Source organism: Rana temporaria, chromosome 6, assembly GCF_905171775.1.
Source record: "Rana temporaria chromosome 6, aRanTem1.1, whole genome shotgun sequence".
NCBI classification, from domain to species: domain Eukaryota; kingdom Metazoa; phylum Chordata; class Amphibia; order Anura; family Ranidae; genus Rana; species Rana temporaria.
The window spans coordinates 13,686,962-13,699,963 of NC_053494.1; the positions used below are offsets into that span (position 1 = coordinate 13,686,962).

At 44.7% G+C, this 13,002-nt stretch overlaps 1 protein-coding gene across 4 annotated transcripts in view; it reads left to right on the forward strand.

Annotated features, from left to right (window-relative positions):
* The first annotated feature begins 375 nt into the window (after positions 1 to 375).
* The window catches only part of ATXN2L (ataxin 2 like), a 43,031-nt gene continuing 30,404 nt past the window's right edge, over positions 376 to 13,002 (forward strand). Inside the window, exon 1 of one of the 4 annotated variants that reach the window (XM_040356262.1) lies at positions 376 to 653. In XM_040356262.1, coding sequence (XP_040212196.1) covers positions 523 to 653 — 131 coding nt within the window. In that variant the 5' untranslated portion in view covers positions 376 to 522. The remainder of the gene's footprint in view (positions 654 to 13,002) is intronic. The other 3 variants (XM_040356261.1, XM_040356264.1, XM_040356263.1) reach the window with 3 other exon arrangements.

Consider the following 13,002-nt stretch of genomic DNA (forward strand, 5'->3'; position numbering starts at 1 on the left):
TTTAAACACAGGCCACGGACTACGTGACGTCACGAGAGGAGAGGAAGCAGCCGCCATTTTTGCGCCCGCCCCTTCCCATCGTGCACGAGCCCGGATCCCTCCCGCCTACCCAGCCCCCCCTTTTTTCTATCAGAACAGCCAGGTAGGCAAGCCTTAGCCCCGCCTTCCCGGCGCAATTGGTCGTCCTTACATGCGACCCTCCCTCTCGGCGCTCTCGTATTGGCTCGCTCCCTCAGGCCAGGCCCCTCCCCGCCAGCTTGCCGCGCGCGCCGAAGGTGCACTAATAGCAAAGCGAAGGGTCAGCACCCACTCGCGAGCTTCTTCCTGGCGGCGGATTGGTCGATCGACGTCCCGCCTCCTCCCGGCGAGCTCTGCTATTGGACGGCTGGGTAGTCCCGTGCTCCGAGCGGCTCTCTGCCTGTCCACGCGCAGTGTGGCGGCGGTCGAGGTGAGGCGCGCCGCTGTCGGATTCATTCGCTCTCTCGCCGCTATCACCGGAGCTTCGCTGTTCTCCGTCAGAAGATGATTAAGCAGCAGCCGGCCCCAGCGAACCGTAAACCCGCTTCGTCGGCCATGGCTGTCTCCTCCCCCGGGAGCCCCAACGGAAACCCCCTCCCCCCGGCACGGAGCCAGGATCGGGCAGGCACCGGAAGGTAAGACTGTTCGAGGGGCGACGGGATCGGAGGGCGGGAGGGGGGTATACGGTAACCTGTTTACCGGCAACGGGGAGAAAAAAAAGCCCTTCCAGCTGATTGACGGGCCAAGCGGCCAATAGAGCGGGCGATGCGGAGGGAGAGGGGCGTGTCCTGACAGGTCACATGGTGCAGGCTCTGCTCCCGCTTCCCTCCTCCCATCTTGGCTGCACCGTTACCGGCACTGCGCATGCCCCGTACGCCGGCCGCAGGCCTCGACCAATCACCGGGCGGCCTACCCAGCAACCTGTACCCGGGGCACCATTGTCAGCGCTAGGCCTACCCACCGTGCCTTGAGTGCCAAGATCTGTACTGATTGCTGATCAATGCAGGCCAATATCTATGCTGATCGCAATGCAGGCCAATATGTGTAGTGATCAATGCAGGCCAATATATCTGTGGTGATCAATGCAGGCCAATATGTGCAGTGATCAATGCAGGCCAATATGTGCAGTGATCAATGCAGGCCAATATGTGCAGTGATCAATGCAGGCCAATATGTGCAGTGATCAATGCAGGCCAATATGTGCAGTGATCAATGCAGGCCAATATGTGCAGTGATCAATGCAGGCCAATATGTGCAGTGATCAATGCAGGCCAATATCTGTAGTGATCAATGCAGGCCAATATCTGTAGTGATCAATGCAGGCCAATATCTGTAGTGATCAATGCAGGCCAATATCTGTAGTGATCAATGCAGGCCAATATGTGCAGTGATCAATGCAGGCCAATATCTGTAGTGATCAATGCATTGTGGTATCTGTGCTGATCACTAAGCAATGCAGGCCAATATCTATGCTGAGCAATGCATTGTGGTATCTGTGCTGATCAGTGAGCAATGCAGACCTATATATAGATATATAGATCACTGAGCAATGCATGCCAATATCTATACTGATCAGTGAGCAATAATGTACAATACAGGGTGACACCTGTACTGATTGCCGATCAATGCAGGCCAATATCTGTACTGAGTAATGCAAGCCAATATCTGTACTGAACGCTGAGGAATGCATTGTGGTATCTGTGCTGATCACTAAGCAATGCAGGCCAAAATCTCTACTGATCACTGAGCAATGCATTGTGGTATCTGTGCTGATCACTGAGCAATGCATTGTGGTATCTGTGCTGATCACCGAGCAATGCATTGTGGTATCTGTGCTGATCAGTGAGCAATGCAGGCCAATATCTATGCTGATCGCTGAGCAATGCATTGTGGTATCTGTGCTGATCACTGAGCAATGCATTGTGGTATCTGTGCTGATCACTGAGCAATGCATTGCGGTATCTGTGCTGATCACCGAGCAATGCATTGTGGTATCTGTGCTGATCACTGAGCAATGCAGGCCAATATCTATGCTGATCAATGCATTGTGGTATCTGTGCTGATCACTGAGCAATGCAGGCCAATATCTATGCTGATCGCTGAGCAATGCATTGCGGTATCTGTGCTGATCACTGAGCAATGCATTGTGTTATCTGTGCTGATCACTGAGCAATGCAGGCCAATATCTATACCGATCAGTGAGCAAATGTACAATACAGAGTGACAGAGTGACACCTGTACTGACTACTGAGCCGTGCAGGGCGTTTCTTGTACTGACCACTTAGGGCATATTTACACCTGTGAATGGGGGAGAGAATCCTCATGGGAAGTAATGTCAGAAAGAAAGGGTAACCGCTCAGATGTAACCAGAGAGCTTCCATTTGGATCCAAACCAGCAGTGCATTGATAATGCAAAAATAAGGAGGAAAACTTGGACAGCCGCACTCCAAAAAAACGTTGCTTTTATTAAAACGGGTCACAAAAAACACATGCCACAGCAAAAAAAGAGAACAGAAGCTGACGCGTTTCACACTGTAGCTCAGTGCTTAATCATTATGTTTAAGCGCTGAGCTAGTGTGAAACGCGTCAGCTTCTGTTCTATTTTTTTGCTGTGGCATGTATTTTTTGTGACCCGTTTTAATAAAAGCAACGTTTTTTGGAGTGAGTAGGAAGTAATGTCAGGTTCCTACAACTAATCATCTCCACTCACATTCTCATGCAGAAGGTCTGCTCTGCGTTCTGTAGGGTTTTCCCAATACTAATACTTTTTTGTTTATATTTATTTATATATATATATATATATATATATATTTTACACACACATTACAGAGCTTTTTTTTCTCAGGAAATAGGTGCAGGAACTCAACCACGACCCCATTTAGATTTCACAAACAGTAGAAGGGTCTTAAAGGGGCATTAAATACCAGGATTGCATTACACACAGAGTGCAGAGTTCAGGGGGGGTTACACACAGAGTGCAGAGCTGTCACTTGTAAACACAGAAACCAGACTTCTGTGTTTACAAGTGATTGTGGTGAGCAGGCACCAAAGGGTCTGAGCCAGAGGTGGTGGAACTGAGTTCCCCCTGAAAAAAAGCCATGTATGTATGTATGTATGTATGTATGTATGTATGTATGTATGTATGTATGTGTGTGTGTATGTATGTATGTATGTATGTATATATGTATGTATATATGTATGTATATATATATATATATATATATATATATATATATATATATATATATATATATATATATATATATATATATATATATATATTTTTTTTTTTTTCTTGGAGGGGACAGTCTGTGTTTTACAATTTTACGGAAGGATAGTAAACAGTTTGCGATGCTCCATTATGAATGGACAGTTGGAGATCACTGACTGCATTCCGAAAAGGAGGGAGCCGGTAAATGACAGATTTACTGACTCCCTCCTCTGCTTGGCACACCTAAAAAAAAAAAATATATATATATATATATATATATATATATATATATATATATATATATATATATATATATATATATATATATATATATATATATATATATATATATATATATATATATATATATATATATATATAAAAAATTTCTACCCTCATCACCTACTCAGTATTCCTATCACCTGTACAGTGGTCTCTTACCCACCCCCGTTCTCCTGCTTTCAGGTCTCTCTATTTACACTCAGTCTGGCTCTCTATTGATATGCTCTCGGAGTGGGTGAAGTGTGATCCCAAGTTGCAGACTCGTTCCCGCCTCCCTTCATTCATCATCAGCAGAGATAATTAGCTTTGTAGGTGTGCGGCGGGCCCTGCTGGTCTTGTAAATGGGCGTCGCATAGAAATGGTAATGGTGGGCTTGATTTGATTATCACCATTGTGTTCTCTTGGAGTCCTGGCCGTTCCTGGAGTCGCATCCCATTTTCCTGGCTATTGACATTTAGATTATTGCTCACCTGTGATTGAATTAAGACAACTCCCCATACAGACCTGATAGTAAGCACTGGGGGGGGGGTTGTGTACCTACAATCTTTGTAGGACTTAAAGTGGTAGCAAACTCAGTTACACTACTTGTACCTACAGGTAAGCCTATAATAAGTCTTGCATGTATTGGGTACTGTAAATCTTTTTAAAGTTGTTTAACCTTTTTTACTACAGGTAAGCCTATAATAAAACTTACCTGTAGCTGCCCCGGATATCCCCTAAAGCTGCACTGTTTAGGCGATGTCCCCTGCATGTGCCAACGTCATCGGCACATGCGCACCGATGCAATGGCACGTCTAGCGTGCTGTTACTGGTGGCTCCCGTGCACGCGCATGCCGTCATTGCAGCTCCAGCCAATCACAGCGCCAGAGCCGCGATGCCCGAAAATAACTCTGGGAGAGATGTTGTCAGCCCGAGCGGGGTACGAGGACGGCTGTGGGGGCTCAGATCTAAGGTGAGTATTTCATCATGGGCTAGTATGCATGCTAAGGCTGGGTTCACACTACGGTTTTCCCGTCCGTCAGCCGCATACGATTTCAGTATTGAAAACGTACGGGCCCGGACGGGAAAACGTATAGATAGACAATGCATTGCAAATCGTATGCACTCAGTTGCATCTGGGTGCGTATGATTTGCTGGCAAAATGTTTTTTTAAACGTACGCAAAACCGTGTTCAACCACGGTTTTGCAGTCGTTTTTAAAACCGTATGGCAAACGCATACGTTTTCCTTTAACATTAATGTCAATGGAAAACGCACATATGTGCGGTTCCATACGTTCCCATCCGTTTCAGCCGCATACGGTTTTTCATATAAATCGTATGCGGCTGACGGACGGGAAAACCGTAGTGTGGACCCAGCCTAACTCATTATGCCTTTGTCTTGCAGGTTTTTATTGTGGGTTTACAACCACTTTAAAGCTGAGTTCTACCCAAAAGTGAGACTTCGGCTTGCTGGTCAACATCTCTGGTGGCACATTGGGCACCTTTTTAGAAATGGGTCCCCTTGCCGACTCCATCTCCTGGATGAGGGGAAGGGGACCCGTCGAACAGGTCCCCTTCCCACTTCCGGGAGACAAGACCATGGTGCCGTCTCTTAGAAGTTCGGCCCTCCTTCCTCCACTGCCGGGTCAATTATAAAGCAGAGCGCTTTTCCGCTTTAAACTTAATTTCTGAGATATTCAGAGTTTATACCGCTGATGACCTAATTGGCGCGTGTGTTCTATCAGATTACTGCTACCTGTCAGATCGTGTAACGGAAGTGTGACGTTCCCACCAAAAAATACGTGTGTGTTCTAAACGCTTAATGATCTGATGGGTACATTTCAAATGGGTACCCAGTGTTGCATGACTGAGTAATTGTCTTTTAAAGCATAGGTCCCACTTAAAAAAAAAAGAAAAAAAAATTAAAAGCCAGCAGCTGCAAACTTTTTATATATGCACATTTGCCTGTCCATGGTGCCCGCGATGTTGGCAGCTGCCATCCTCAGTTAGGGAATCAGGAAATGAAGCGTTGTGGCTTCACTACCCAGTTCCCTACTGCGCATGCGCGAGTAGTGCTGCACGTCTTCACTGGTCCCCGCTGGGAGCTGGTTCTCCCAGAAATCAGCGGGTGGCACAGAGGTTGCCGGAGGTGGCGTAGATCACCAAGGTGATCTATGCCAGGAAGTGGGAGCAAATGCCTCTAGACAGGTATCTGCTCCCCCCTGAAAGGTGCCAAATGTGACACTGGAGGGGGGGGTTCCAAAAAGTGGAACTTCCATTTTTGGGTGGAACTCCACTTTAAAACGTGAGAGCTAAAAATTGATCTGGTTAAGGGGGTATAAGTGCCCAGTGGTTAATTTGGGTGATTTTATTCTGGTTTGGCATAAAGTGGGCTATGCCTTGACACTCTTAAAGGTCTTGCCTGAAAGAAGACACTGCTGCATTCCTGCCGATGTCGTAGAACAAGTCTCTTCTCTGTCATTGTTTATAGGCTGCCTACTTCAGTTCCGGTTTTGTTCTCTCTAAACACCATAAACGGATCACTTTGTCCGGACACCTCGCTGGTTCCTTGTTGGGTTCTTGCATGTCTTAAATGCAGCTCTTGTCACCATCCTATCACTTGCTCTCTGGGGCGTTGGTCAGCCGTGTGCTAGGAGATGGAGAATGAGGACTTGATTTGCCAAAAGTTGACATTTTAGATTTGTAGCATTACTTCCTGGTTTGCTTCAAGCTGATGTCGTCTAGCTTTACTGGCACTTTAAATGGCTGGTTTTGGCTAAGCTGCCCAATTTCCCACACTAAGATGTGCACCTGCTGGGTGTTCTGTATAACGTCTATATAGCATCGGCTATATCCAGTATACAGCGCTGTGTTCTAGGGGAGACAACCTTCCCACACTTGGAACAAAATAGAGTTGGGCTGAGTGTGGTGCTCCAGCCATTCATAGGCAGCTTTGTACTCTATCGGAACACAAAGCTTCCACTTGCTGAGGATTGACCTGATCAGCTTGCCCCACCTCAGCCACTCAGAGGTAGCTTTGTTTATAGATTTTTTTTTTTTTTTTTTTATAGAATTTTTTTTTGCTGTACATACCGCCGTATAGCCATTTTCTCCCCCGGCTTCCGGGTAGTGGCTCTCGCGGGAGTGGGCATTCCAATTCAGAGACTAAGTGATTAACGTGATGACAAAAGCTTCCCCCGGCGCAGAATGCGCGTCACCAGTTTCTGAAAGAAGCCGAACTGCGAGTCGGCTCTATACGGCGCCTGTGCACCGACGGTCGGCTTTTTTTGGAAACTGGTGACGTGCCTTGTGCGCCGGGGGGAAGCTTTTGTCATCACATTAATCACTTAGTCTATGAATAGGAACGCCCACTCCCGGGGGGGGGGAGAAAAAAGCTATACGGCGGTATGTACAGCTAAAAAAACGGCATACTGTACATGTCGGCCGTATGCTGGATGGAATGGTATATACATGTTTTTAGGGTGAACCTCCGCTTTAAGTTCTGTGAGAGAGTTTGGAAGGTCTTGTCTCAAACCTGGAACACGGTGCTATATACGGTGTATTGCAGGTTATACAGCGTGCCCAGCAGGTGTACATCTTTGTGTAAAAAATGGTTAATTTAAACCAAGAGCAAGCCTATTGCTATGGGTGCAGATGCGTGGGCTTGCTCCCAAGCTGTGCTGTATGCATCTATAGACACACTTTGTGGCTTGCCCTGCCCCTCACGCCCTCTCGCAGGATTTGATTGACAGCAGTAGGAGCCAATGGATCCCGCTTCTGCCACTGTCTATTGAGGAAAAGAACAGAGCCACTGGAGATGGGCACATTACTTGATCGAGAGATAACATAGTTAAGTATATAGGGGGTGAGGGGGCAATATGATTTGCTGGGACATTTTTTTACCTTGATGCAGGGAACGCATTAAAGCGCTTGTATACCCGCAACTATTTTTTTTTTTTTTTTACACCTGAAAGGCATAATGAGCTAGTATGCACCGCATACTAGCTCATTATGAAATACTTGCCTTGGAACAAGGTGTGTAGAACTTGCCTGGTCCACGCCGAGCAAGATGTCATCTTGCCTCGGCGTGTCTTCCGGGTATCGCCGCTCCATCGCTGTGATTGGCTGGAGCAGCGATGTCGCATGCGCGCGGGAGACTTCATTCTGGAAAGGTCCGGCGGCTGCCGGGCCTCTAGCCGAGGATCCCCCCTGCGCATGTGCCGCTGCAGTGAGTGGCGCATTGCGAGGGGAATATCTACTAAAATGGTACAGGTTTAGGAGATATTCTTTATACCTACAGGTTAGCCTTATTATAGGCTTACCTGTAAGTGAAAGTGGTAGTACAGAGTTTGCTACCATTTTAAAGTGGTTGTAAATCTCAGACCAGATATCTGAAGATGGCACATTTAGCCGTTTGTCTGCTACATCATTGTAAAACCGAGATATAGATATCTATATTTTTTAGACTCTCAAAAGCAGGGGGCAGAGAGCTTCAGTAACACTGTACAGGGGCTCTGAGATATGATTGGATGTAAAGCCCATAATTCTATAGCGCCTCCCCCCTTTAGTTCCTCCCATATTGGCATTAGTCACTTTTGACAAGCTATCCTGACACCAAGAGCTAAAAAGGTGACCCGGGAGGGACCTCCAGCACATTGACAGCCTCATCTCACTCTGTTTCTGTGTGAATGGGGTGTGTTCTTTTCCTCCAATCATCTCTCAGAGCTCCTGTACAGTGTTACTGCAGCTCTCCGCCCCCTGCTTTTGTGAGTCTGAAAAATCCTTTTCATGGCAGTTTTACAAGGATGTAGAGGACAAATGGCTGCAAATAAACAGAACTTGTTTAGGAGGAATTTGTTTGATCTGTGTTTCCCCCGAGGCCAGTCACTGGGTATAGGTGCTTTACAACCATTTTAAACTATTGTATGCAGGCCTGCTCGCGGAAGGATTATATTTACACTTCTGTTTAGCTTTACTTACTATTTGAGGATTACATTCGACCTTCAGAGGTAGAGGTGAGGGTCATCTGAGGTTTGACAGCTGCTGTCCATTGCCTGACATTATAATGTGAACACGTGCCTTCTCCTAGGGTGCAGAGGGTTCTGAGCTTTTGCTTGACTCGGCACTGCTTCTCTTCCATTCATACCGATGGGACTGGAGGTCGGCAGGTTAAATGTAGATCAGCTACAGGTCTAATGTACCTGTCCATGAATTCTGAAGGATCTCAGAAGCTTCTTAAACTGACGCCTAAAGCCTGTCAGCCCCGGAAATAACAATGGGATGGATTTACCTAACCTGGAGGGTGCAAAATCTGGTGCTGCTGTGCATAGAAATCAATCGGGTTTTAATGTCAAAGCTTATTGAACAATCTGAAGTTAGAAGCCGATTGGTTTCATGCAGAGCTGCACCAGCTTTTGCACACTTCAGTTTTAGTAAATCAACCCCATTTTTTTTTTTTTTTAACCACTTAAGACCCGGACCAAAATGCAGGTAGGACCCGGCCAGTTTTTGCGGTTCGGCACTGCGTCGCTTTAACAATTGCGCGGTCGTGCGACGTGGCTCCCAAAAACAAAATTGGCGCCTTTTTTCCCCACAAATAGAGCTTTCTTTTGGTGGTATTTGATCACCTCTGCTGTTTTTATTTTTTGCGCTATAAACAAAAATAGAGCCACAATTTTGAAAAAATACACTATTTTGAAAAAATACACTATTTTCCTTTTTGCTATAATAAATATCCCCCAAAAATATCTAAAAAAACAAAAAAAAATTTTTCTCAGTTCAGGCCGATATGTATTCTTCATATTTTTGGTAAAAAAAAATCGCAATAAACGTTTATCGATTAGTTTGCGCCAAATTTATAGTGTTTACAAAATAGGGGATAGTTTTATTGCATTTTTATTAATACATTTGTTTTTTTTGTTATTTTTATACTACTAATGGCAGCCATCAGCTGTGTTTTTTTTTTTTTTTTTTTTTTTTTTTTTATTTATTTTTTTCCTGTGACTGCGACATTATGGCAGACACATCGGACAATTTTTACATATTTTTGGGACCATTGTCATTTTCACAGCAAAAAATGCTATAAAAATGCATTGTTTACTGTGAAAATGACAATGGTCCCAAAAATGTGTCAAAATTGTCCGAAGTGTCCGCCATAATGTCACAGTCATGAAAAAAATCGCTGATCGCTGTCATTAGTACTAAAAAAAAAAAAATGCAATAAAACTATCCCCTATTTTGTAAACTCTATAAATTTTGCACAAACCAATCGATAAACGCTTATTGCGTTTTTTTTTTTTTTTGTTTAACTAAAACTATAGGTATTGGCCTAAACTGAAATTTATATATATATATATATATATATATATATATATATATATATATATATATATATATATAATAAATATCCCCCAAAAAGATTATATATATATATATATATATATATATATATATATATATATATATATATATATATATATATATATATATATATAATCTTTTTGGGGGATATTATATAACAAAAAGTAAAAAATATTGCATTTTTTTTCAAAATTGTCGCTCTATTTTTGTTTATAGCGCAAAAACGAAAAACCGCAGAGGTGATCAAATACCACCATAAGAAAGCTCTATTTGTGGGGGAAAAAAGGACGCCGTCTTTGTTTGGGAGCCACGTCGCACGACCACGCAATTGTCGGTTAAAGCGACGCAGTGCCGAATCTCAAAAACTGGCCAGGTCCTTTAGCTGTCTAAAGGTCCAGGTCTTAAGTGGTTAATGACTTTCTGTGTTCTTGCAATATAGTTCTAGTTAATCGGGTTGAAAAAAGCCAAGTCCATCCATTTCCTGGGATATGCGATGGTTGCGTGCCCGGTAGAGATGGGCAGTGTAGGATGAATACGGCGGACGGTAGGATGAATACGGCGGACGGTAGGAGGGCTTGGTGGTGCTGATTAGGAATGCTGGGAGTGTGGATAATAGGAGAGGAATGCATGAGATGCCAAATGATTTCGTCCTTTATTGTGAGCTTCTATAAAAAGACTTGCCCAGCATTCTAATGTTTCTGGGGACTTGAATAGAATGAGTAAAATGTAGCGTCACTCTTGTCCTTGTGATCGCTCTCTATGATCGGCAGCGTTCTCTAGCTGACGCTTGTAGAGCAGAGCGTACTACTCCCAGGTCACTTCCTGCACAGTGTCTTCTCTTCCTGATCCGATTCATCCTTTGCGTTGGTGTCTGTGAGTCTCTTCCGCTCTTTTCTTCTTGGTGATAGGAGGAGACGGTTATGTGACTCATTTCTATGCTTGGCCAGTCTTTGCTTAGTGATGGTGATCCAGTTCTACTCTGCCTGGCTTCAGTCAATTGCAGTGCAAATTTGAGCTACTTTTTGTCCAATAAATATCAGTTGACATTTTATAGATCCTAGAAATGTCTCACCGGCAGCCTGTGGGCTGAATGCGGCGCTTTGCTTGTCTTATCTAGCCCTCGGGGGGGATTATTCCTTCCATTGATATGAGCAGGGCTTGACAAATCCCGGTCGCCATGGCGACTAGAAATAGTGTCCTGGCGACTTGGCTTGGAAGGTGGCTTTTTTTTGTGAGCTGGCGCCATCTGGTGTTGGCCGTTGGTATTACAAGTTAAACAGCAATTCTAATGTCAATTTTCACTGCCATCTTCTTCCCTCTAATTAGAACCCCCAAACATTGTATATATTTTTTATCCGAACACCCTAGGGAATAAAATGGCGATCGTTGCAATCAGGGCTGTGGAGTCGGAGGAAATTTTGGGTACCTGGAATCTGAGTCGGAGTCAGCAAACAATGCAGCAACTCCAACTCCTACTAAATTTAGATTGTCGGAACATTTAGGAGTCGAAACATTTATCTACCGACTCCACAGCCCTGGTTGCAATACTTTCTGTCACGACGTATTTGCACAGCGGTCTTACAAGCGCACTTTTTGGGGAAAAAATTACACTTTTTTTTTTTAATTAAAAAAATAAGACAACAGTACAGTTATCCCCATATTTTTATTTTTATTTTTATTTTTTTTATATATTATGAAAGATAATGTTACGCCGAGTAAATTCATACCCAACATGTCACGCTTCAAAATTGCATCCGCTCGTGGAATGCCGACAAACTTTTACCCTTTAAAATCTTTATAGGCGACGTTTAAAAAAAATTCTACAGGTTGCATGTTTTGAGTTACAGAGGAGGTCTAGGGCTAGAATTATTGCTCTCACTCTACCAATCGCGGCGATACCTCACATGTGTGGTTTGAACACCGTTTACATATGCGGGCTCTAATCACTTATGTGTTCGCTTCTGTGCGCAAGCTCGCTGGGACAGGGTGTGTTTTCTGGCTCCTAACTTTTTTAGCTGGCTCCTAGATTCCAAGCAAATTTGTCAAACCCTGCTAGAAAGGTCTCACCGGCAGCCTGTGGGCTGAATGCAGCCCTTTGCTTGTCTTATCTAGCCCTCGGGGGGGGGGGGATTATTCCTTCCATTGATGAGTCTTGAGTCCTGGTTCACAATGATGCGCGGGATTCGCAGCAATTTCTGTGCTTTTCCTGGACCAGAGTCACTCCGTTCATGTGATCCACTGCGTGGCGTCAGTGTTAACTCAAAGCAGAGTTCCACCCAAAAGTGCAAGTTCTGCTCATTGGATTCTGCCCCCCTGGTGCCACAATTGGCACCTTCCAGGAGTCCGGGCAGCGGCCCGTGATGTCGGCGCAGGGCTCCCTTCTCCCTCCCCTAGCCGCTGGGCTATTAGGAGATAAGAGCGGGCCTTGCGCATGAACAGTAAGGTTCCCGGCGTGAAGCCGAAAGGTTACACTGCCGGGTATACCCTTACGTGCAATGGTGGCCGCAGCAACGGACGCAAACCTCATCTGCTGGCGCTGAACTCCAGGACAGGTAAGTGTCCATTTATTAAAAGCCAGCAGCTATAGTATGTGTAGCTGCTGGCTTTTACTTTTTTTTGGGGGGGGTGGAACATTGCTTTTTAACAACTTTCCAAAAAGTTTGCGAAACAGTGTGATTGGGAGAATCGGAGATTGAATAGATGTGAACACCCATGCGATCAGTTTGGCAAAAGTGCATGCACTTCCCCCTACTGGCCACCAGGCCCAAGACCCTGTTTCCCCAAAAGTAAGACCTACCCTGAAAATAAGACCTAGCATTATTTTCCAGGGGAGCTGCAATATAAGACCTACCCCGAAAATAAGCCCTAGTTAAAAATGCTTGTAAAATCCACTCTTACAGTAGTATATAATGTACAATGTGTGTGTTTCTGTAATATAATTGCGGGAAAGAGAGCTCCGGCAGGTCACAGAAGCGCAGAGCGGCGCTATAACAAATGTATTTGGTACAATTACATTACAGAAACACACACATTGTACATTATATAATACTGTAATAGAGTGGATTAGAGGATTTTGCAAGCATTTTAACTTGGTTCACACTGGGGATTCCTGACAGGCAGGGGGGGAGAGAAGACAGCACATTAAATGGTA